Source organism: Protomyctophum bolini (assembly GCF_963924005.1).
Source record: "Protomyctophum bolini genome assembly, chromosome: 6".
Taxonomy (NCBI): Eukaryota; Metazoa; Chordata; class Actinopteri; order Myctophiformes; family Myctophidae; genus Protomyctophum; species Protomyctophum bolini.
In genome coordinates this window covers 33,582,595-33,607,602 of record NC_137867.1, presented here as the reverse complement: position 1 = coordinate 33,607,602, position 25,008 = coordinate 33,582,595, and the positions used below count along the sequence as shown (strand labels likewise).

Sequence of the window (25,008 nt, the reverse complement as noted above, 5' to 3'; positions counted from 1 at the left end):
AAGCGCCACTTTCTAGGAAAGCTGTTATCATACAGAGTTACAGACCTCGCAAAGAAATAATAAAATAAAACGCCCCAAAGGTGCTTTTTCTTTTTTTCGTTTGTACATACAGTATAGAGAGCATCCCTGCACTTTGGTTCTGTTTGACTGCACCCGCATCCGACCGACAGCACTGCTCTGTCCAATTCGGTTCCAGCCTGTGGATTATCTCAAATAACTCTCTGCCCAGCCTGTCGTGGGTGCTCCTGCAGTCCTGTATTGATATATTCAGGTTAAAATGTTTTGAGTGAGACAAGTCTGCAGGGTGGGGAAAAGCAAATCCGTAACAGTCTTCACAACCAACACATATTATATTTTACACAGCTATTGCCTCCCTGTTTCCCTCTCAGAATTACTTCTCCTATCACCGTAGAATGCAAATGCATTCTGTCCTCATTGACCTTTTTAGTATTGACTGGAGTGCTCAGCAGATTGGTAATTCATATTTAAACATGTACTAAATCATATTTAATAGCTCTTTGTGTGAGGAGGAGCAATTAATATTTAGTGTGTTGTGAATGGTTTGTTTACACTAAGAAGAAGAAAAAAAAACAAGCCATCCCAGCATTATTAGGACGTCTGGTTAACAAGGTGTATATTTGGCAGTTAATTAATTCCATGCAAATCCTGAAAGGCTAACATAACACAGATGTTATACTACAAAGAATTCATTGAACTCTTAAGTTTTTGGTCCAATGCTGATTTTTAGAGGACCAAATGGAAATAAGTCTTAGTCCTTTAATGTGGTATTTTTAATCTGGTGTGTTGTGTTTCGGAAGTGATTTGCCCTTTCTTTTATCACCAAATAAATTAAATCAATCAATCTTGATTTTGGAGAGTCCTAGACCACCAATTACTGATGTTTTGACCACTATTTTGTTTGGGGAAAAAAGGAAAAATAAATTCTAATACATTTTAAAAACTTAGATTTGATTAAAGTTTCTATTTGAGTGCATTAGCTTATAAGCAAACAATAAAATACATTGAAATAACCTTTTGAAAAGCAGGCGATCTACAAGCTCACAACGTGTCACATCATGTGATCTTGTAGATCTGCTGTTTCTGAACATTTTTGCAAATGGTCACCTTTAAAGACATGCCCACAATTGGGTGGCCAGGTTGCATGTGATGAACATTCAGATGCCAATGATCAAAGTGGAATAATAATGGCCAATATCTGTCTGCTCTAGTCAAACTGGGACAAAACCTGAGGCCTTGCAGGTCTATGCGGAGTTAAAACATTTACTGTGTAGTGACTTTCTGCTTCATTTATACTCCGTCGCTCACAAGCTTGCAACACATTGTGTCATGTATATGTTGTGAGCTTTTAGATCTGCTATATTCATCGTGTGGGGAAGTGTAAATCAGACTTTAGTGGGATCATGGGACCCATTATTGGGTCATTGTTATGGGTCTGTTTTTTTTATTAGAAAACAACATGTTTTATTTCAAAACATTTTCTATAATCAAAAATGTTCAGAAAAAAAAATAGACAAATCATTCTTCAAAAGAATATTCCCACTAGGGCTTAAGTGGTTAATTCATAATACATTTTAGTACATTTTTGGTAGGTACCTCTTTTGGGTCGGTCTCAAGCTAAAAAGTTTGGGAACCACTGCTCTGAGGTGTTGGCAGTATGGCCCTATAAAGTACTTTCAGGTGTGAGGATGTGATCAGACACTAATGAGAGCCTCCGAGACAGCTACAGCCACCACCACTGTACTCCTTTCTGGTACACCTCCAGGGAGTGCACAAAGCTGCTGGAGACCACTTAATGTTGCTTTGTCATAACAAGAAAGCGGGGGGAAAAAAGTAACCATAAGCACTTTCCTGGAGGAAGTAGTTTCCACGTTGTTTGTGTGCATGCATGTAAAAGAGAGGACGAGTGTACATTTATTATGTTGGACAAATATATATTTTTTCACGCACCCCTGGATTGTACCACATACCATGCAGAAATTGTGAAGTGGAACTGAATGTGTTCTTGTGTAGTCTAATTCGAAATGTGCCAAATACTTTCAGCAAGTGTAAGTTTTTCCCCCTTTTTCATCTACTGTAAAGTGCCTGTTAACCAAATCTAATGAGGGGATTTTTCGGTTCTAGGAAATGCTTCTAAAATGACTGCAGAGAGGGAAAGGTTGTAAAATGTTTATTTTTCAGATATTGAAAATCTTTTAAAATATTTGGTTTTGAAAATGAGAAGCAGGAATTTGAAAAATTGCAGGGAGAAAACGGGGGGAAACATGCAGTACAGGGACGAATCTAATCCACCACAATCCACCCAGTGGTTCTCAACCTTTTTTTCACCAAGTACCACCTCAGAAAACATTCGGCTCTCCGGGTATGACTTAAGTTAAAATACAGTAGCGTACTACACCTAGTTAGTTAGTTGCTGCGAGAGTGATGTCTAGCCAACACCAACTCGGGATTCCTGGATCGCTGCCCTCCACAAATTCCTATCCAACTTCTTGAGCTCTGCAGTGTTGTTAGCCAAGCTGTTGAGCCGCAGCACGTCTACATAGGTGGTACACTTCTTCAAGTTCTGGGTGCGTACACCTAACCTATCCCATCCTATTCACATTTATTCTAATTCATATATAAAAATATAAGAATATATTTTTCCATAGTTAAAAAAATAAGACGGACAGACAGACAGACACACAACAGAGAGAGAGAGAGAGACACAACAGAGAATGAGACACTCTCGGAGACACATGCGAGCACGGACGCACACTAGTGCAAAGTTTTACTTTCACGATTTAGAAAAATGCTCGAGAGAGCGATATGAGAAGTTTTACTTTTACCGCGGCTTCGCGATGCGCAATGCAGTTGGCTTTAATTGGTTACGGCTGTTATTGAATCAAGTAATCAACTATTTTCAGTAGACAACGCTACGTGTAACCACAGCCATGTCTGTAGGTGTAGGCTACTCCTCTGCTAGCCTCGGAGACTGCAGGCGTCTCCTTTTCACTCCTCCGCCCCACTCCAGTTATGTTGAACCCCAGTTTCTGCTTCATATTAACTGGTGGATTTTTTACATTTGAACGGCACTCATTTGTGCTGGGACCACAACACCGGTCTGGATGTCATTTCACAGGAGCAATAGTGCTCTAGGTCCATCCGTTGCGACTGTTTAGTTTGTTGTGATCCGTGAACGCTTTGTCGGCAGTGTTCGATACAAAGCCAACAACAAAATGTCTGCCATGGCAATGCCCTATAGAGCGCCGAAGTCCTGACGTCACTCGCTCATCCCCTGGTTCATGGAAGTGTTTCTCTATGGAGAATAACATGGGGTCATCTTAAAATCGTCTCATATTGTGTATCACAAGCATTGTGGTCCAAAAATAAACAAACTGTCTTGGCGATATTGTCGGAAGTGTCTCTGTATCGTTTACGACAGTCAGTCAGCCATATTTGATACAGTCTGTTTCTAGCAAAAAATTACCAATTCAGCAGCAGTAACATTAGCGTTTTCTCACAGTCTTCATATCCATATGAGGATGGCCAGGATGATTTGTTTATTTTTCAAACACAGTTCTTATATGAGGCGATCTAAAATCCCCCTATGGGGATTATAATACAAATAAAAAAGTACATGAACCCGTGGACTTAGCGCCCTCTACCGATATTGCCGTCAGACTTCGGCGCTCTATGGTGTGTCTTCCGTTATGAAGTTATGTCCTATTTTGCTTAGCTGGTGTTCCGTGTTTCCTGTGGGTTTATCGGTGTCCGTCCACAAGCATAAGCCATTGTGCTCGGAAATCACAGAGAGACGGACAGCTCTACACCAGCTTGAAGTGGCATTGTTTGCCCTGGACACAGCCTGGATCAACACTCACAACATTGTAAATGTGCCACGCTGTGTGACAGCACAGTTGGCCATGCCATCCTAAGCTCGTATTTATTTAATAGGCTACCACTAGAAACATTGACTTCAGCTACATGCTGGGTGACATTCCAAAGCAGCATGGACATTTGCTTTTGAAGTAAATCTTATTTTTTTCTTTTTATAACATTCTTTGTAATTTATATAATCTGTTTTAGTTATGGCCCAGTGACGTTTTGATGTCTAAAAGTGGGACGCTTTTATAAAAGCTGTTGCAAAAGTTCTCGGGGATTGCACTTGGATGTCTGATGTGTGATATGGGTGGTGTATGTTTATGCTGAGCCCTGGACTTGCTCTGGGCAACCCGGAGGCTGCTTGCCCTGCCTGGGATGGACGGCTGGTATTATAGGATAGCTGGATTACAAGGCTCTCAAATACAGCATTAAGTGTGGTTATGATAGGAGGCTGTCTCTGGGTGTTATCTGGAAATAGCTGCTGGTTACATGATAATGGTTATCGAATGAAGCTTTTAGGAAGCGGCAGTGGTTTGATGATGACTGCTTGGCTCTCATTGTCGAGCTGTCTGTACTGTTTCACTACTAACTGCCATAATCTGTGAGCATGCAGATGTGATCTTAATGAAGTGGTAGTGTAGCCTTGAAACCAGCTAAATCCCTAATGGAGTGTCAGTGAATCCTTTAACTCCTGCGATATTTGGCTGTTTGTTGGTTTCATGGACTTTAGGGTGCTTAATACATTTTACAAGTGCCTCCTCACTGTGACTATTATATAAACCGAACCGATATATATCAACAATTACCCGTTTGTTTTATTGCACCTAAATTTATTGGGGAGGGTTGGTAGGACTAATCAAAGAGAAGGAATTAGTTGTGTGTCTATCTAATGTTTACACTACATCACGTTTCCTTTCCAGTGATATGAAATTGACAGGATTTCAAATTGGATCCCAACATAAACACTAATCCAGGGCTGTCAAACTCATTTTAGGTCACTGGCCTGATTGAGCAAAAAGTCAACTTAATGTGGACCGAACCGAGCCCTACTGCATGCATGCAGATGTTTGAGTATACTGCTTTTTTGGAAATTGCTTTCGTGCAAACATGCATTGCTGCCTATTTTCAACCTGCTCCCATGTGTCTCAAGGCTCATACATAGTTTGGATTTTCGGTGGTTAGGTGACCACTGAACTACAACATGACGAGCAAAACAATAACAACATAAACAGGGTACATTGCAAAGTGTGTTAATCTAACGTTTGTACCTGCAGTCCACCTCACACTCAAGAGTGTAATGAACACTTTTGCAGATTTTGCAATTCAATGCTACCATTTTACACCAAGCTCTGGAGTATATTTCAGAGTCTGACCTGATACTGGGAAAACTCTGTTTTTGCAGTCATCTCTCAAATGTGGTGACACTTGTCCAAAAATGTATCAATGCACTGAAACAAACTGGGAATTTAACAATGATAAATAACTATAAAAAACAAATGCACAAATAGAACAATTACTCAGTAACTCCAAGCCTCTTTTTCTGCATTATGTTAAACAACTTCTGCATCTGTGATAGGCCAATATCAGCTGATAGAACTGGCTTACTGATAAGTTGGTCAGGCACTGGTTCCCAAACACTGGGTTGGGGCCCTTTTGTGGGTCACGGACACAGTTTAAGGGTCGTGGACACATTTTATGGGTCCCTTTGTTTTTTGTTTCCCACATTTTCTTAAAAAGCATTCCCAAAAACTACAAATCTTATTCGTTTTTTTTCAGTAATTTCATGAAGAAATTTGAAAACAAATGTTTTCACTAATTTGAGTCCTGGCAAACGTCTAATTTCTCTTTTGGGTCTTGAGCAAAAAAAAGTTTGGGAACCGCTGCTCTATAGTACACAGTCACATGCCCTTGTATACCACTTTCAAACTTTAACACTTAGTTCCTGCCTCTTCCCTTTCAGGAATATTGGAGACTAAACGACTTGATGTAGTCAATTCCCCAAACGGTACCATCGACCAGCAGATTGGCAACGTCATCTACTATGCTGCAGATTTACCCATATGGTGGCAGGTGCCTCAGTATGTGCTAATTGGAATCAGTGAAATCTTCGCCAGTATTGCAGGTATGGTCAGATTGATTTACTGTACTTATAACAAGTAAGACGCGCAAACGCGGGAAGCGAACGCAGCTCGTACATATTTGGGTTTAATTTTTTTTTTTAAAGTTAATTTCTTATTAAGTTAAAAAAAAGTTAAGTTTTCTTTTAAGTTAAGTTTTTTTAAGTTAAGGTGTGTGTGTGTGTGTTTTGTGTGTGATACAGCTGTGCCCTCTGGTGGCGGGCAGGTGGTGTAACAGCGGGACAGACAGACACACAACATGATCTGCTAGGTCTCATAGTTAGTGCTCACTGCGTTCGCAATTAGTGGAAGTAGAAGTCAGGCTGTGATTTCACACTGCAGTCGGCTACACTGTCATGAAGTCATACTTTCACTTTACCATTATCACTACAAAGAGGAATACAATATGCAATACAATACACATTTCCAGTGCATAATTGTAATCGGTACGATTTGCTGTCACATTGTGTTTTGAGGGTTTTGAGCTTCTAACTACAGTATACTAGTAAGACGCGCAAACGCGGGAAGCGAACGCAGCTGAGACCCTGCAGATCATGTCTGTCTGTCTGTCTGTCTGTCTGTCTGTGTGTCTGTCCCGCTGTTACTGTATATGTGGACCTGGCCCCTTTTGTGCCCATATATGGAGCTGAGTGGACCTGGCCCCTTTTGTGCCCATATATGGAGCTGAGTGATTGCTGATGCAACACACTCCATATTTGGATAGCGGGACAGACAGACAGACAGACAGACAGACAGACACACAGACACACAGACAGACATGATCTGCTAGGTCTCAAAGCGGGACAGACAGACAGACACACAGACAGACACACAGACAGACATGATCTGCTAGGTCTCAAAGCGGGACAGACAGACAGACACACACACAGACATGATCTGCTAGGTCTCATAGTAAGTGCTCACTGCGTTCGCAATCACTGCGTTCGCAATAACACCATAAAGCCAAATTTACAAACTCATTTTGATTGCGCAATTATAATTGGTTCAATGTATCTTCTACCCTTTTTTTGTATTTATTGCTTTTGACATTACAAAAGGTATCAAAGGTGCAACATGCAACATACAGACAATTACATTAATACAATTATAATAGATTATAATAACTGTACATAAATCAATTCACATTGTAATTATGATATCCCTATCTTCTACCTTAGTTTCTGATGTGATTGTGGGGAATACCAAACAAGTTGCCCCTTTACCAACTCGCCCCGGGTGTACAGCGGTGGCTCAGGGCTAGAGTGGCTGGATGGTAACCGCAAGGTTGCCAGTTTGAACCCGGGCTCCGGTGTCCGGGCTCCGGTGTCGAAGTGTCCTTGAGCAAGACACTGAACCCCTAATTGCTCCTGATGTGCTGGTTGGTGCCTTGCATGGTTTCCGCCGCCATCGGTGTGTGAATGTGTGTGTGTGAATGGGTGAATGTAATGCACAATCTCTGTAAAGCGCCTTGGATAAAGGCACTATATAAATGCACGATTTATCATTTACAGCTGGTGGAATGGCGCGGCCTGGTATCCTAAAGTAACCTAAGTACATTATGCTTAAACGGTTAAGCCTAACCTTATTCCTAGCCTTGACCTCAATAAAACTATGCCTAAACCTAACCCGGTACCTAACCCTAAACTTATTTCTAACCTTATTCTCAGTAAAACAAAATCAAGAATGTAAGAACCGCGGCACCGATCGGTCGGCGGAAAAAAACCGAGGGGTGAGATGGTTTAGGGGCGACCGTACCTGATACCATTGTGGGTAGGTGAATGATATCATAGTGAGTGCTAATTGGCCCAGGTATTGACTGACCGTTGACAGTCTTCATTTCTTACACCATTCAAGTTTATTGTTAAATAATGAGGCATTTTATAAATGAGGTGAAGTGTGGTTTATAATGATAAAGTAACCTTTAGAGCTTAAGTGATGAATGGTCTTCCCTCAGTCTGACAGTAACACTGTTCCTCAGCTCATTATTTAAGTGGTTCATCTAATCAATATTCTTTTGCTAAAACAATGCCCTATTTACACTGGGCTGCTCTTGTCATTGTCTCTGCTGAAATGTAGACATGTAGAATCGACAGAGGCACACCAAACAGCATGATTGATTTAGTATATAGTGCAATTTGATCTCAATTCTCAAATATAACTGCGAGCTGCAATACCTGGGGCCACACAATGATACGCCCCACCGACAGCATACAGTCAATGGGCTTCCTACTCTGGGCTTAATTTGTGCTGCGGGACGTGCCTCCTGCGCTCTGGGACCTCTAGAAGGTGTTCCGTCGTCTCAAATGCACATACAATACAATACGTTTTTACTTAGGCTATTTCTTATTAACTCATTCGCCACCTAGAATGTCTTTTGACTTCTTCTCGTCCTTTGGCCCTCGGCGTCGAGATCATCCTTTGATGTCCTTTTAAATGTTGTATTGATTACGTTTCATAACGCTGTTCTGCACCCATCTGTTTCGCTCCGTTTCAGTGCGACGGAAGTAAACGGGGAAAAATGGGAAGGCGAATGAGTTATTTCCGCTTTCACATATTCCTCTCAATGTTCTTCCCGCAACGGAAAAGGACCGTGGATGAAATGAAAGAGAGTTTGGTTTGTAAATCTTCACATTAACTACTTTAGTTTTCACTGTTAGAAATAGCTGTGCCCGTAAGCAGGGTAGTCTGAATCCTACCTTACTATGTTGGTAGTAAGCAGGGTAGTCTGACTCCTACCTCACTATGTTGGTTGTGGAGGGCTCCCCCTCACATCTAAACGGTTGGACAGTGCGTATCTGTCCGTGTTCTGTGACTTTGTGCCTGACAAATGTGAGAGAGAGCAGTGAGTCTTACTCAGGTTCATAATCTCCGGCACCTAATCATTTATTCATTTTACAAATTAAGCACTTCAGTGGTCATTAAGGGTTCCTTAATTAACACCACTGTGAGAAGTTTGGGACAGATCTGGGAAAAATCTGGGCGATTTCTTACTGGCTGAAAAATCTAATATCCTATGCAATTTCTGACTAGCATAAACAACAAGGAATATTAGCATCAAATCCCAGTTCGGGGTCTGACTCTGACTCTGGTCTGGCTTGATAATTATGCCCTGGCGAATGTAAAGAAGTAGCCTAAAACAGGGATGCTTGGTTAGTCTCCGTAATTTACTATGAAGAAAATATCTACACGCCGTCTTCTAAGCACCCAATTAACTTTATTAGAGACAGATTACAACATTTCGAACAACACATGGTCTTTGTCAGGTGCAATAAAATAGACACTGGGCACTGGGCAGAGCTCACCAGTCTATAGACTGGCTTGGAATTCATATTTGGGCATGCCTGTTACGTTTTGAGTGGCAGGCAGGCAGGCACATGGAAAAAATAGATGCCTCATTGGCCGCTGCAGTTCGTTGGAGCGATGTGTGTTGAGGACCGCAAGAATTTACCCTGGGAGAGGAAGTACGCCGGAAGTGTGGAAGGCACTTTACGTCACGCTGCCACTCAAGTGATTACTGGCTAATCACAGCACATCTTTTCCGGGACTGACAGACCTGAACATGCGCTCTGTGACGCACGCTCATGCTTCCGCGGGGCTTTGCAAAGAATCTCGGTAAAGTTTTGCCCTCCCTTGAGCACATACGCTCCAGAGCCGGAAAGGGCGTCTACGTTTATGTCCATGGGCAGGCAGGTACTGCTGGTAACCCATTTAGACCTGAGGCCGATTCTACAAAGGCCTTCAAAATCCTGACAGTTTTCTGAAAAACCCCATGTTTCGATGTCGGTCGTTCTCAAAACAATTTCATGTCAAGGACCCCCAAAAATATATATGTAATTGGCCACCCAGAAGCAAAGATTTGAGTTCAAAACGTTCGCTCTGAAAGAATATCTAGTCAAAGATTTGCGCCCACATTTTCAAGATTTTTCAAATATACAGTAGCAGACCTACAAGCTCGAGCTTGTAGATCTGCTATTTTTCAATAGCTAAAGTATAACATAATGCTTAAAACACCAAAAGGTTTTTCCCGTCCAGAATGGGTTAAGAACATAATCGCTGTTACTTCGTATTCTAACGCGATCCGTTTTTAACATAACAGTAGAGTTGTTAATGCTTTAATGCGAATGGAAAGTGATTTATTGATTGAAGCATTGGTTGGAACTTGGAAGTGACATTACACAAGCTTCCGTTTTAAACGTGTATTTATAGTTATATTAGTTCGTATTTGAACGCGATTTAACTCTTGTTGGTCATTTAATTAATCAAATAATTGGTGCTAACTGCTAACACAGATTACTGTACACATGTCAGTGGCTACAGTGATTAGCTGTGCAAACAAGTCAAGTATGCAGGAAGCCTCGTGTCAGACAGCGCTGATTACCGTAATGAATTACAACTGCTCAGCAATTACCAGAACTATATGCTATTCTGGACTTTATTATTAAATTCAATTATTTCTTTAAAATGCCTACTGCTAAATAAGTAAGAACCTCTTAACTAGCCCCGTTAACTGCTCAGTGGCAAACTGTACATCATATTTACAGTATTCTGTATGAGCTATCGTGTTGCTCCCCAGTATGAATCTCTCCACGGCTACACCCCAAGCCCAATTCCGTTGGTTAACTTTCCATAGATACTGTACATATTTAAAAGGATAAAAGATTAAAAAGGAGTCCTCTTTATGGGTGTCAGAATGGAACGGAATGGAGAGAAAATCTAAAGATCTTTGAACCATTCTCATACAGTCATTCACAGATAATCTGCATAGCCAACAACATGTTTGAGTGGTGCAACCACTCCAAGGAACAGCAATGTCCGTGTGTATGTGTGGTTAACCTATGTGTTCACCTATGTGACGTTAATGAGCGAGCACCAGTATGAGTACCAGTAGGGGCGCTGTTGTGCCATGCAGAAACAGAGAGAGAGAGAGAGAGAGAGACAGTGCTGCCTGCTAATGAGAGAGAGAGAGAGATAGAGAGGAAGAGGAGGAGGAGGAGGAAGAGGGGGAGAGAGAGAGGGGAGTTGCACCACTCGGTTCACACAGGTGTGATTTCTTTTCTTTTAACAGTATGTCAGAGATGGCAGATCTTTAAAGTCAGCTAGCAGACCTTTTATTTGCAGCTACAGAATAACATGGTGGTTTTTGAACGGTGCCTGACCGCTCCAATGCCACGTGTGTATATACGTACTGTATGTCTGTCTCTCTGTCTGTCTGTCTGTTTGGGGTACGGACAGCTGCAATTCCGCTGGGTGATCTAAAGTGGCACTGTTGAGCAGCCTAAAGGGCCATTTACACTGAGCACAATAACTAGAACTGCAGCCAGCCAGCAGTGTTGAGCAGCCTGCACCGCTCAGTTCACACGGGTGTGATTTTTATTGTATAGAACAGAACACCTATTTCTATTAGCCTCCATACTGGAGGCCACTGTAAGCTACGCACTGCTACAGTAGTGTTCATTCAAGCCCTTTTGCCTCAGTAGCAGTATTTGTTGAGTTTTCTTCGCTTATCTAAGCTTATTTTACTGTTGCTTCAGAGTGGACCCCAGACGAGCCACCTACATCATATATGTACCTTTTTAAATCAATACATAGGCACTAGGTGTGCCTATACCATTCCTCCTGTTCTGAGGATCATCATCAGATATCTCACTGAGAGATGCTCATCGATACAGCCTCCATTTCACAATTTAGTGGGGTTTGCTTTCCATGGGGAAATAGGTTCCTTATTCTTTTCAGACGATATCTTTGGCATAATATAAAAAGACATTTCTTGGGTGAAAAAAGGCCAGCTGCTGAGCTGACTGCAAATGTGTATTTGACACATGCTGCATATAAGCCAAAGTTAGTGTTCAAACTATCATGATTTGGAATAAAAAGGAAAATGACTATTCAAAAAGAATGAATGGGAATTAAAGGAATCTTTCTCCAGAATATAATGGCCTTCAGTAAGAAACACTGTTAATATGAAAGGGCGATACTATGAAATTGAGTTGTGATGAGGGAAATGAGCCAAAATAAATCAATATGGGTACTGTCTTTACACAAAAGAGGTGATTTAGACTCTTGAAACATTGTAGCATAACAGCAGTGGCACCATTTTGAATCTTCCTGTCTAAGCAACGGAGCACAATAGAAATCAAATAATCAATAGAAATCTGCCTGGTCATTTATTTTTATTTGCCATTTCCTCTGCAGTCATGGTCATAACTGGCCGTGCAGGTTTCAATGACTTGGCTTGGGTTTATTAGGCCACATGCTTCCTGCAGTGATAAAGTTGTCCTATTAATATTGTTTCTTTGTTTCTGTTGCTCTAATCACTTATAATCACACATATACTGTAGCTCTCCACTTTCAGTATCAGAAAATAAGATTACACCCTGCAAGAAACTTCTTTTCAACGTAATTATTTTTCATCCACTCACATGTTTGCATTGTATCAAAGCATAATTTCACTATCCGCTTTAGAAATGCATTTAACCAATTAAGCCCTGGCTACTGTATATAGTTTGTTGTACAAAGAATAGTGAAAATATCCTATGTACAAGTTTACATGTCTCTTTGCAACATGTTGGGAACTTGTAGATCTGCAACTTTTGATAAAATGTTTCCTGTTTTTGCCAAATGTTCGCCTTTCATAACATACTCAGAATAGGGATGCTGGGGTTCATGTGGTTAACGGACCTAGGAATTGTACAGGTTCTTGCACCTCTGGATTGTTAAGGATCCTACAAACCAACGGCATTCACCCCTGACTATTAGGGTCCCCATGAAAGTCAAATAGAGACATAACAAAGCTGTTGGGAGCCTTAAAATACTCTCCCACTCACTCTCCATACCGTCCTCCTGGGGGTTTACCGAAAGGAAAATTGGCTGACAGAATTTTGACATATATCTGATAGAAAGGAACATTCCCCCCTAGTTTTATTCAGTTTGAATAAATCAGTTTAAAATCTCAGGTGCTTACACATTTCCCATCCACATCTTCTATGTATTCTTTGCTTCTACACCACCCAGCAGTTTGTCTGCTTTGGGCTATACGAATATCCAAAAAACTGCAATAATGATTCCCTGTGGGATTTTTAATTATGTATTGCTCTTTTGAAAATGTTAAAGGCTAATGTTATTTTCAGTGAAAGAAAAATCACCCCGACAACACTGCCCTCAGGAGAAACAAAAATAAGATATTTTAAGTCCAGCTCTTTTTTTCTTTTTTCCCCCCCTTTATTTATAATTCGACCTCTTGGTCGAGAAAGGTAAGACTGTTTCTTATGTTGTTGTGCTATGAACATAATTATAATTCTACGTAGTATCGTTGCATTCACTGACGGACAAGCACTAGGTTGAACATAATGTTACTATGCTCTCCTAGTCCCTTAGCTGTGCAGTGTTGTACAGTATTCTGAGGAAGTTCGCCATCCTATGTCGTCCCCTGCGATATGCATTGCATAGCCATTGACTTGTGTTTGATGGTATCGAAAGGCTATCCCAGGATATAAATAAATGTTTCCTTGTGCAAACTACAGGAAAAGTAATTGGTTTTCCTCTAAATAATAGGCATATGTTGGCACATTTCTATCCCATCTCATATGGAAGCAGTGTTACTTTCATGGTGCCAGTGTCTGTATCTGCAATGATGCAGTTTGTCACGTACATTTGTGCAATGTCCAACTCTGAGGAATGTCTTAGAAGGCAACCTTATTTAACCATGGATTCCTAATCTCTTCTGGCATGTGTAGCAGTAGGACCTCATTTGAAAAATCACATGTTCAAGGTGCCATGAAATTATCAGTGTCAGCTTGCAGGCAGACATCTGCAAGCACAAAGAGAAAGATTAGGTCTTTATCTCCATGTGTATCTTTCCCTTCACTCCTCTCTTCCTATTCAATCCCTTTCTTCCGTTCTTTCACGACAGTAAATAATTTAGTTTAAATATATATTAAGTTTAACACCCCGAACGCCCAGGGTTATTTAATCCATTAAATCATAGTGCCCTGCGATTTATAGTAGCGGAGCACTTTTACCGACTGACCGGATGTTATCCCGGATGTGGCTGTCGCAGACACACTCTAGAGGCGATCGACAACAACGGGAGCCTCGGGAGGTATGATTAAATCTACCGCGACTAGCGACAGGACCACGGTGGGCCGTCTAATACATGATCTTTGCTTAGAATTAGACGTTATGATTTAGATCAAGAGTTATTAACGTTTTAAGATTTTTGGTCTCATCAGCTAAACGGGGGGGGGGGGGGCATTTTCGATGACGTTCCACTGTTGCGCAACATCGAGTGTTGCGCAACAGGCGCTCCCAGGCTGTGGAGCGATGCGATCGGTTTTGATATCGATAACCTCCGTCTTTTTGATCAATCGTCCTGGGTGCTGGGTGTTACTAATTGAAAGGACGGTGAACTTCGTTCTGGGCGATCGGGGTGTTAATAGGTGTTTTTTTTTAGCTGACCCATGCTGAACAAAGGCCTCTCAGAGCACCACAGTGTAACAACTGCTGACGGAGTCCCTTTGGCCTCATGTATTTTAAAATGCCTGTATTATGAAGGAATTCTCTACTTTTGGTACCTTAGATTCAGAAGATACCAAGTGGCACCCCATACCCATAGTGATGTGTATCATTTTGTAATGGACCATACCTGTGATAATGAATCATTCACAGTGGGGGAAACATTGCTGACCACTACAACCCAGCCACTCTCATTTTACAAAGTCAGCTTAAAGCTGTGATCTGGAACTTATTTTAATGAATAAAACGCCATTTTAACCGGTAGATGTTCATGCAATGTAACTAGCACAGCTGCCGTGGTTGGAACTTGGAGGTGGTCTCTTTACTCATCCCTTGGGCGTCAGTGGCTCAGGGGTAGAGTGACCGGTAGAGCAGCCGGATGGGAACCGAAAGGTTCCCCCAGAGTTAGTGTCGAAGTGTCCTTGACGGTCTGAACCCCTAATTGGTGCCTTGCATGGTTTCCTCCACCATTGGTTTATGAATGTGTGTTTGAATAGGTGAATGTAATGCACAATCTTGTCAATCTATGTAAAGTGCTTTGGATAAAAAGTGCTATATAAATGCACCATTTACCATTTTACCATTTACCCTTGAAGAATGTAGACGCTTGTTGACAAGTGCAATATTTCCCCTGGCCAACAGGCGACTGGCTCTTGATTGAGTGGTAAATGATAATTGATTTCTCACATTGGAGATCCCGGTTTGAAATGCGGGTAGAACACCGACACACACCGAGATAAACATGAACCGCATGTTCTGTCCTCTGTCTGAAATGTGCTTTACGTGGATAACTGAGGCAGTTACGCATGGATCAGACTTTATTAGCATGTTCAGCATGCCAATGACTAAATTATATTCTACAGATGATTACGCCATTTATTATGTGTTAATCACTGTATCCTATGAATACAATGCATGTGCTACATATTGTTATCTCTGAGGACTGTCGACATCTATTTGTCTCTTTGTCTTTTTGAAGGTCTGGAGTTTGCCTACTCGGCTGCCCCCAAGTCCATGCAGAGTGCCATCATGGGATTGTTCTTCTTCTTCTCTGGTATCGGTTCGTTCGTGGGATCCGGTTTGCTGGCCATCGTCTCCCTCAAAGTGATTGGCTGGATGTCCTCCACCAAAGACTTTGGTAAGAAGCAGTGTTGATTTAATCGACCAAAACTATGATGAATGTTCGTCGACTACCTAATTTCACTGATAAAACTAAATAAAAACTAAGACTAAATATACTGACAATTTCGTCAACAAATGAAAACAGAACTAAAAGAAAAGTAATTTTATGTTTGGTTGCATGCTAAAAATAGCCAATCCACAAGCTCACTGCAACGCGTTGTGAGGTTGTACTTGCTATTTTAAGCATCCAACAAAGTGTAAAATCTGCCATTATGACGCCAAAATCCATTTTAGTCAACAAAATCGACTGTAGATTTAGTCGACTAACATCTAGACTGACACTAAAACATTTCGGGTGACTAAAATATGACTAAATTAGATTTTATTGAAAAGGCTATGACTATATGTGGCCGGTGGTTCCCAAACGGTGTGGCGTGAACTGTGCCCTGGGATGTTTACGCCCACAGTATTATTGCAATACACTGTATGCCAGTGGTTTCCAAAATGGAGTCTGGGAATCCCCAGGGGTCCTTGAGGGAGTTCCAGGGCGTCCCCAGCTAAATGGACCGTAACGGGTCCATTTGGTTTCATTTGTACACTCTCAGAGTTAAACTAACAGTGATACTGTGATTTTACAATATAAATTGGAGGTCCCAGAGCTAGAAATGCCATTAATGTCAAACTGGGGTTCGGGTTGAGAATCACTGCTAGAGCCGTAAAAAAAATCTCTTATGGGGGTCCCTGGCATATCTTTTCAAATAGGGGTCAATTTGGGGGTCCTTGATATGAAAACGTTTGGGAACCACTGCTGTATACAACTATACAAAACATTGTGAATAATGTTTTTTTTTAAATCTTATATTTTAATTATATTCACTATAACTTTATTCGGCATCGGTAAATACAAGTGATGTTAAGGAGTGATGATAACATCATGTGTTATTTTGAACAGATATGGATGCAGTCATGACCTTTTGACCTGCCCTTTCATAAGAAGTTTGAAATACACTGGGTTAGGGTTGTAACCACCACTGTTGAATTTGACCTTTGACCTTTGACCTTGACCCTGAATCTCATGAAACTGCCTTCAACTCACTGGCCACTGATCTTTGCCAGGCCAGTTTTCCAGTGAAAAAAAAAAGGTTTTCCTCCCAATTCCTACACCATCTGAATGTCTGGAGTGTTACAGTTGTCAAGTCCAGCTGTTAGATGCCTTGCACATCTGGACATCTCAGCTACATTATGCATTCTCAATAGAAGCAGGACGTATGGATTTGCAATACAGAAATTTATTTTCCCAGGGACAGGACACCAGATTTTTCATGCCTCGTCCTGATTTAAAATCCACTTAAGGAGTTTGTAAATTAGTTGTGTGTGTGTGTGTGTGTGTGTGCGTGCGTGCGTGTGCGCGGGCAACACCCGGTGCAATTCTCTTGTTTTAAGAGTCTTTCCCGTAATAAATAGACATGTCAGACTAACGACAAAAGGTTTGTGTAAATCTGTCCAAGTGGTGGAATGAATAGCGTGGCTTTGGCAGCAGATGGATGGGTTCCCTGGCGAGCCGCGGCTCCCAGCTCCAGATGCACTTTCCTGTGAGCGAGCGGTAAATAAGCCAGCACTGTAAATTGTTTACCCACAAACACCTAATAGCTCATTAATACAACGTGCCGACAGGTTGGGAGGTATTTTTTGATGATGTTAGCACTCAGAGATGCTCTGCACGACTTCATAAATCCATCCCTTGCCGCAGCCTTGCCTCACCCGAGGGGCCGTTTGTTTAGTAAGCATCATTTGACTGTTAAACTAACGTCGGCTTTGCCCCCGAGAGTCATTTTCTTTCTTCGTTTTTCCCAGACAAAGGGTGACTAAGCGGAAAAAAATTAATAAAACATCCTGGTAGCCATTGACAGATGGCACAAAGCCTTGGCCTAAAAGGCAGTCAGAAATCATGCATTTTCTTGCGGCTGTGGAGTCTTCCATTCTGTCCTGACATAATTTGTTGGGTTGTGACCTGTCTCATTCCACCAGCCACATGGCTCAACAGGTCTTCGTATATTTCCATGGTTGAGGGCGGCACTGTGAGATGTTGTAAACAGTATCTTGGCTGTTTGTACTGAACAGAGTAGAGCAGACCCAGGGACAGACGACCAACATTAATCACAAGCTGGTGGCCTGATTACATAGCCACTTTCCATTTTAGTAAAGCTGGCCCTTGGGTGTTGCTTAGGGATGGTTGGATGGCACTGCTCACTCAACCTGTCAGCAGCTTTTAGGGTCACCTGTCTCGTCATGCTCCTCCACTACCGCTTCCTTTTGCTGTGGACCTTAGGTGAAAGCATTCCAGTTTCACATGATGCATTTACCGTACAAACATTTAAACCTGGAAGGTGCTTAATACAGCTGAATTCCAGTTGAACGTTGCCCTGCTCAATGGTCCCTTGGTAGTAGTTGCTGCGTGAGGGTAGATTGCTTCATATGGCACTGCTTCAGTCACAAGTATCCTTTGTGAACTCTAATCTTATGCACAGCAGGTCTCATAAAATGTGAGCCAAGCCAGTTTGTGTCAGGAAATGTGTGCCAAATAAGCCAGTTTTTGTTTACAATATTAGCAAACAGAAATTAGATATGGCCAATTGACCATGGCACATCTCGCACCATTATAGAAATTCTCATAGGCATATTTTGAGGGACTGGGCAGGATTTTACTAGTTTCATTTATTTCTTTTCTTTTCTTTTCTTTTTTGTGTGTGTCAAGGATGGTAGTGGCTCACAAGCTTAACAAGGCCTCATTTATCATTGTGATTATTTAGAGACAGGTGCCTTATCCGCTGGAGTGCTCTGCCAAAGCACCGGGGATTGGCAAGGACCATTTATGGGGGTGTTTTGCTTTCCATTTTGTGGCATTTCTAGGAGTGTACATTTTTTGTTAATTCATGTTAACGTGTGTGTTGCTCACATTAACCCTGCCGTGCCCACTGCCTATTTTAAATAGGACATTGTTGATCTATAAGCTCACAATGAGCTAGTAGATCGGCTGTCGTATACAGTATGGCTGGTTAACCGTTTTCGTTCATCCAACGTGTCCACACGTCCTAGTCGAATCCAATCGAGGGGTGCATTGGACGTGTGTACACGTCCTAGCGCATCCTCAATGATATCAGGCGAGGGGAGAATATTCTGAAATTCTTTCCTTTTTTCTTTCTTTTATTTTTTTTGTCTTTCCGGCACCCCAGAGCTTCTATTTTGAAGGAATCCCGGCACTGATTGTGTTTTAAAGGCAGGGAATTGTAAATGTTGGCTATTCAAATAATGTGGGGAAAGCCATCTCGCCCTGCATAACTACTATTGGAGTGTTGATCTTTTAACCCCAGAGACTAAATCAATGAAAGGTCAAATTTCACTCCACTCTTCCTCACATGAGAATATAGTACTTAAACAAGGGACGTGTTTCAGTTTCCCCTGTTATATCTAATTTTCGGCCATTGATGTTTGCAAATAACAGTGGTCGCATGAAAGGAAATGGCCTTTTCTTTGTCCAGTGTAAGTACTGACTAGACAAAGATCAGATGCCTAGGACATGTACAGGCACTCATAGTGAGCTGACATTCACATATCCTGCTCATGAATTGCTGGATTATACTTCATGAAATGTCAATGTTTTAATAGGGGCCTTTAATGTCAGTCGAGGCAAATGGTCAAAGTCCCTCTTTTTCTGTTGAAACGAGCTCTCCTCAGCCTCCTTTGGTATTCTATGGGTTCATACAATATGGGTTTTAGAAGGCCTACACGGGATGCATCGGAAATGGTGTGCGTGTGTGTGCGAGACATTACAGACTGGGACTCTTGGTCCATTATAAAAACATAACAATAACCGGAGGAGAAAGGAGAGCTGGGTTTGAGTTCAGGTTCCACAGTGGATGCACCTGTAGGTGAACAGCTTGTACTGTATGTGATGGTGGTGTGCAAAACTCATACATCAATCAAAAAGTTTTACGAAGAAGAAGACAGCTGCTGAAAGTAGCTCTTAAAAGCAAACATGCATTGATCCTCTCTCTGAATTCATTCTGAGCTGAGGGTGGTATTGAATGCATTGAAGCATTAAAATGTTGGGACATTGCACTGAAGGACTACAGTTATTGATCCATTTGCAAACCTTAAATTGATATTGACCTGCCACATCTCTCCTCACATGATATGTTCGAACGGCCCCATTTGTAGGTAATTTGACTCAACAACCATATTTGATGAAAGACCCCTTATTTTGGAGGAGGTCAAGGTGATGGTAGAGTTGTTGGTCCGATCCGTTGGAGTCTTCATGCAGAACTCAAGGCCCAGTTTCAGATAAAAGCGAGTCATAACATTAAGGCAGGTCTGTTATGAGTATTGTACCACATCCCTAACACTTGCTTAGCACCTGCTTAGTACCAATAGCACGTGCCTCATAATTGTCAGAATTGACAGTAACAAAACAGTGTTCTTTATATGCATTTACGAATATTCATCAACTCAAGTGCAGGGAGCTCTATTTAACATAATTTATTATACCGGTGATATCGGCGCCGATAATTGGTCAGTCCCTACCGTAACCCATGAAAAGGAGGGTCTTCACTAAAAAACACTGGCAGCGGCGGAATGATTAATTAATTAATACCTGGCAGTTAATTGTGTTAAAAACCTGTTTATGGACTTTTACAGAAAGTTTATGGATTTTTACAACAAGTCATTGTTTTGTCTTTTGCTTCCATAATTAGCCCACCGTACTTCTGAAAGTATTTTGCAGCAAAGTGGGCCCTGGGGCCTTGGATTGGAAAGAGGAGGTAGAGACTTAGGCCCTCATTTATCAACCGTGCGTACGCCAAAATATGGGTGCACGCCGAAATTGCCGACATTTTTGACATTTACCATTTCCGCCAAAGCTTGAAATTGAACGTGACAACGTTGAAAATCCACGGTTGCTCCTCAGCTGGCGTACGCATTTTTTTTCTGTCTTACACAAGCGGAGCAGCCTTGTCTGAACTGCTGACACTGTCACAGGCATCAAAACATATGTTTTCACTCCTAAAATGTTAATATAAAACGGTATGTGTATGTAAAAAACAAAAGAGAGATTTCCAACTTTACAAGTAATTAAAATCGCGCAATTAAAAACAATATAACATGTTTACAATGTATTAGTTTGTGCTTAATCTCCATAGACAACGCCCTGGTAACGTCTGTCCCAACAGCCAGGAACCTTGGTGTTGTCCTGGACAGTCAGCTCTCGTTCAAAACTCACATCACAGCTGTCACTCGATCCTGTAGGTTCACACTCTATAACATACGACGAATTAGACCGTTCCTCACCCAGGAATCAGCCCAGCTCCTAATCCAGACAACAGTCTTGTCAAAACTTGACTATTGTAACTCCCTCCTTACTGGCCTACCAGCATGTGCACTTAAGCCTCTCCAGCTGATCCAAAATGCTGCAGCTCGCTTGGTCTTCAACCAGCCAAAATTCTCACATGTCTCCCCCCTGCTCCGCTCCCTCCACTGGCTCCCGGTCGCTGCCCGCACAGAATACAAAACCCTGATGCTGGCATTCAAAGCAACCAAAGGTATGGCTCCCCCATATCTTGCAAGTATGATCGAACCCTACAAACCCTCCCGCTCACTCAGATCAGCCAACGCAGGGAAGCTGGAAGTACCCTCACTAAAAACGCCGGGACAACGCTCCACACGTCCCAAACTCTTCTCCCTTCTGGCTCCAAAACTGTGGAATGCACTTCCCATTGCAGTCAGAACTGCAGCATCACTCCCAATCTTCCGCCGCAGTCTGAAAACCCACCTTTTCAGACTCCATCATGGCCCATAGCACTTACCCCACCCCCTTAGATAGCAATTCTAGTAGTCATAGCACGTCATAGTACATATGTGTAGCATAGTAGTATAGATGTATAGCTTATATGTATAGTTTCATTATAGATATTCCACTGTTACTTTCTTAGCTACGCATGTTTCATGATAAATGTCTTTATGTGATGTATTCCCATGCTTTTGTTCTTGCTTAATGTAAGTCGCTCTGGATTAAGAGCGTCTGCTAAATGCCTAAATTGTAAATTGTAAATTGTAATCAAACACTTGTTATGCGAGCGCACTTGTGAGATGATTTTGGAGCGCATGCGGACGCGGTGATGCGGCATATGCGATTATGATATTATTATTTTTTTAAAGGCATGAATGGACTGCACGCCTTTATTTCCAAGTGACAATGACAAGCATACAATACAGCTTGCCTATTTGTAGTAAGTACTAGCAGGCTATAGGCGTAAGGGGCTTAATCATTCACCATTTATAAGTGCTTAGACAGTTTTGACAGTTCAGATAAAAGCGAGATCATTTTCGGGGGTCGGGAGGACGGGACCGCGGCGTGCGTCGCCAACACATACCAGCGCAAGCGGCAAGCCTTCATCCATATGTTTATGATTCGTTCATCAATGATCAAATCACTACATAAACGTTGATTGTGAGCTGCCTTGACGACATGATAGCCTATCTCTCATGCAGGCATGTCACCCACAGGACTTTAATATCACAGCAGTGCGCAGTATCACGCCTTCGCCGTGCACTGCGCACGAATGGGTAAAATTAATATAGGCCAGCCTACAAACTAATTCCATTCATGGCGATGCGATGTCGATGTGTCATGTATATGCGTGCATGCGTGGACATGACAGCAAAGCAAGCGAGGTGAGAGGAAAACAGACAGGGTAGGCCTACAACTTTATTTAATTCATGCAGGTGTTCGTTCTTTATTTAACAAGACACCAGTGGGCTTGCAAGTTGCGTGTGCTTCTGCGTGTGTGTGTGTGTGTGTGTGTGTGTGTGTGTGTGTGTGTGTGTGTGTGTGTGTGTGTGTGTGTGTGAGAGAGAGGTGCGTGAGGCGGGCAAGGCACGGGAGAAACCTTTTTTCCATGGTTTCCATGGTTCCCACAGGTCGTAAACATGTGTTCAGTCGCAAAAACGAGGGCGAGGCTTGATTTCATAGGGCGTGCCAGATAGATTTCAGCCGTCACATTTATTAACGTCAGAACGAAATTAAGGAAGGATAAGCTGTTTGCGATCACTTTATAAATGCCGTGGCGACGTGGGTGTACTACGAAACCTGCACTCGAATCTGTGGCAGATTTTACACTCGATTGATAAATGAGGGCCTTACTATGTAATGAAATTAGAGCAGAACCATTAGCAATGTTAAACCTTTCACAACTCCCCTGCCCTCTTCCATAAACAGAGATGTTAGGGAAGTTTTTGCTAATGCTTTTTATATAACTATAGTTGTCCCTTTGCTAAGGGACAACTATAGTTATTCAGAGGCTGTTCCATAAAACTTTAGAATAAGGGACACCTTATGGTTAATCTATTAACTATTATCCATCCCCTGCACCACCTGAATATGTTTAATGAAAGGAACTACAACATGCACACATGAACTACAACAATACGATTTAATATCGTATTTTTTATGTCCCTCAAACATATTTCTAATGGTACTTTGAGCCTAAATCACCACTCTGATATAACCAGTCCATGTCATTTCTTGCTGGCTTCTGAAGCAGTACCACAATGTCCTGAGGTGGTGTGACCGTGTGGGCACTGATATGCAACTTTGAGTCATTATAATACTGATGCTAGATAAACCCAGGCTTGTTTCCATTCCATGCCAGCTTGAAAAAAAAGGAAGAGGAATTATATAAAGTAGGGTGATACTGATGAGATTGACAATTTAGGCATTTAGCAGACGCTCTTAATCCAGAGCGATTTACAGTAAATTACATAAATTGAGCATTTGCATACGCCTGTCAGGTTGTCAAGGCTAGGGCAAGTGCTACGGGCTAAGAAGTCTAGATGGATTTTGAGACTACGGCAGAAGATTAAGAGTGCAATGGGAAGTGCATTCCATAGCTTTGGAGCCAGAAGGGAGAAGAGTTTGAGACGTGTGGAGCGTTGTCCCAGCGTTTTTAGTGAATGTACTTCCCTGCGTTGGTTGATCTGAGTGCGCGGGAGGGTTTGTAGGGTCCGATCAGACTTGCACGATATGGAGGTGCAACCTTTGGTTGCTTTGAAGGCCAGCATCAGAGTTTTGTACTGTCTGCGGGCAGCGGACAGTCAGCGGGAGCCAATGAAGGGAACGGAGAAGGGGGGAGACGTGAGAATGTTGGCTGGTTGAAGACCAAGCAAGCTGTGGCATTCTGAATCAGTTGGAGAACTAGAAAAAGTGCCCTTCTGGGCACAGGTCTCCACCAGGAGGATAGGAGTGTGTGTGATGTTTGGCAAAATGTTTAGGAGTAATATAAACATGTTTTTTCTTCATTTTGTTGAGGCAATGCAGATCCAGATCACTCATAGCATCTCTGAGGATAGAATTCTGGATGAGCAGGACATGTGCAGAACTTTGTACAAAATGGGCCACTCAATACTTACTTTGGAAGGTAATCTTCTTAGCCAATCAGTGTAGAATCTGAGAAACCGAACAGACTCGGCTTGATCACATGACTACAGAGATCATGTGTACCGATTTGCGTGAGATTTGGATGAAATCTTAACATAAACAATGTGTTTTCCAGAAATCGGCCTCAAGGTGGTGCTATAACCAGCAGATATAGAGGGATGGAGGGAAAATGATTTTCCATGGCCTCTAGATACATAAGTTGTATACAGATCGATGCAGTTATAGGTAAAAACAGGAATTGCCCTGTTATAGCGCCACCATGAGGCTGATTTGGAAAAGAATGAGTGGCATGTCATCCTCGGCCTAGTGGAAATGTGCGTGCATAATTTCACGGAAATTGCACACAGCATTTGTGATTTGTGGCATTTTGTTCGAAACGGACCAATCATGTGAGCTTTGGAAGCCAATCTTAGCCAATCAGGATGGAAGATGCGAAATGGTGCAGATCCGTGTTGATCACATGACTATGGAGATAGTGTATACTGAATTGTGTGATGTATGGATAAAATGTGTACGAGTAAACTACAGAAATGTGTTTTGCCTAAATTGGCCTGATGGTGGCGCTATAACAGGTCGTTGAGGAATATTTGGGGCAGAGGTTCATCGTTGGCATCCAGGGAGTGTGTGTGAAAAGTTTGGCATGGATCGGGCCAACGGTGCCGGAGATTAGCTGGCAACGGACAGACGGAAGGAAGGACGGACACACACACACACACACACACACACACACACACACACACACACACACGGACGGAGTGCAAAACATACTCTCTCCCCATGCCTTCGGCCTGGTGGAGACAATAAGTTGTTTTCAAAGTGGGGTCCGGGTACTCCCAGTGGTCCTAGAGGGAGTTCCGGTGGGTCCCCAGCTAAATGATAGTTGGGAACCAA

General features: G+C 42.1%; 1 protein-coding gene across 2 annotated transcripts in view; it reads left to right on the top strand.

Annotated features, from left to right (window-relative positions):
• slc15a4 (solute carrier family 15 member 4) overlaps nucleotides 1-25,008 on the top strand; it is a 39,250-nt gene that overhangs the window by 8,169 nt on the left and 6,073 nt on the right. For both annotated transcript variants that reach the window (XM_080766844.1, XM_080766843.1), the window contains exons 7-8: nucleotides 5,840-6,001; nucleotides 15,487-15,645. In XM_080766844.1, the coding sequence (XP_080622970.1) occupies nucleotides 5,840-6,001; nucleotides 15,487-15,645 (321 nt within the window). The remainder of the gene's footprint in view (nucleotides 1-5,839; nucleotides 6,002-15,486; nucleotides 15,646-25,008) is intronic.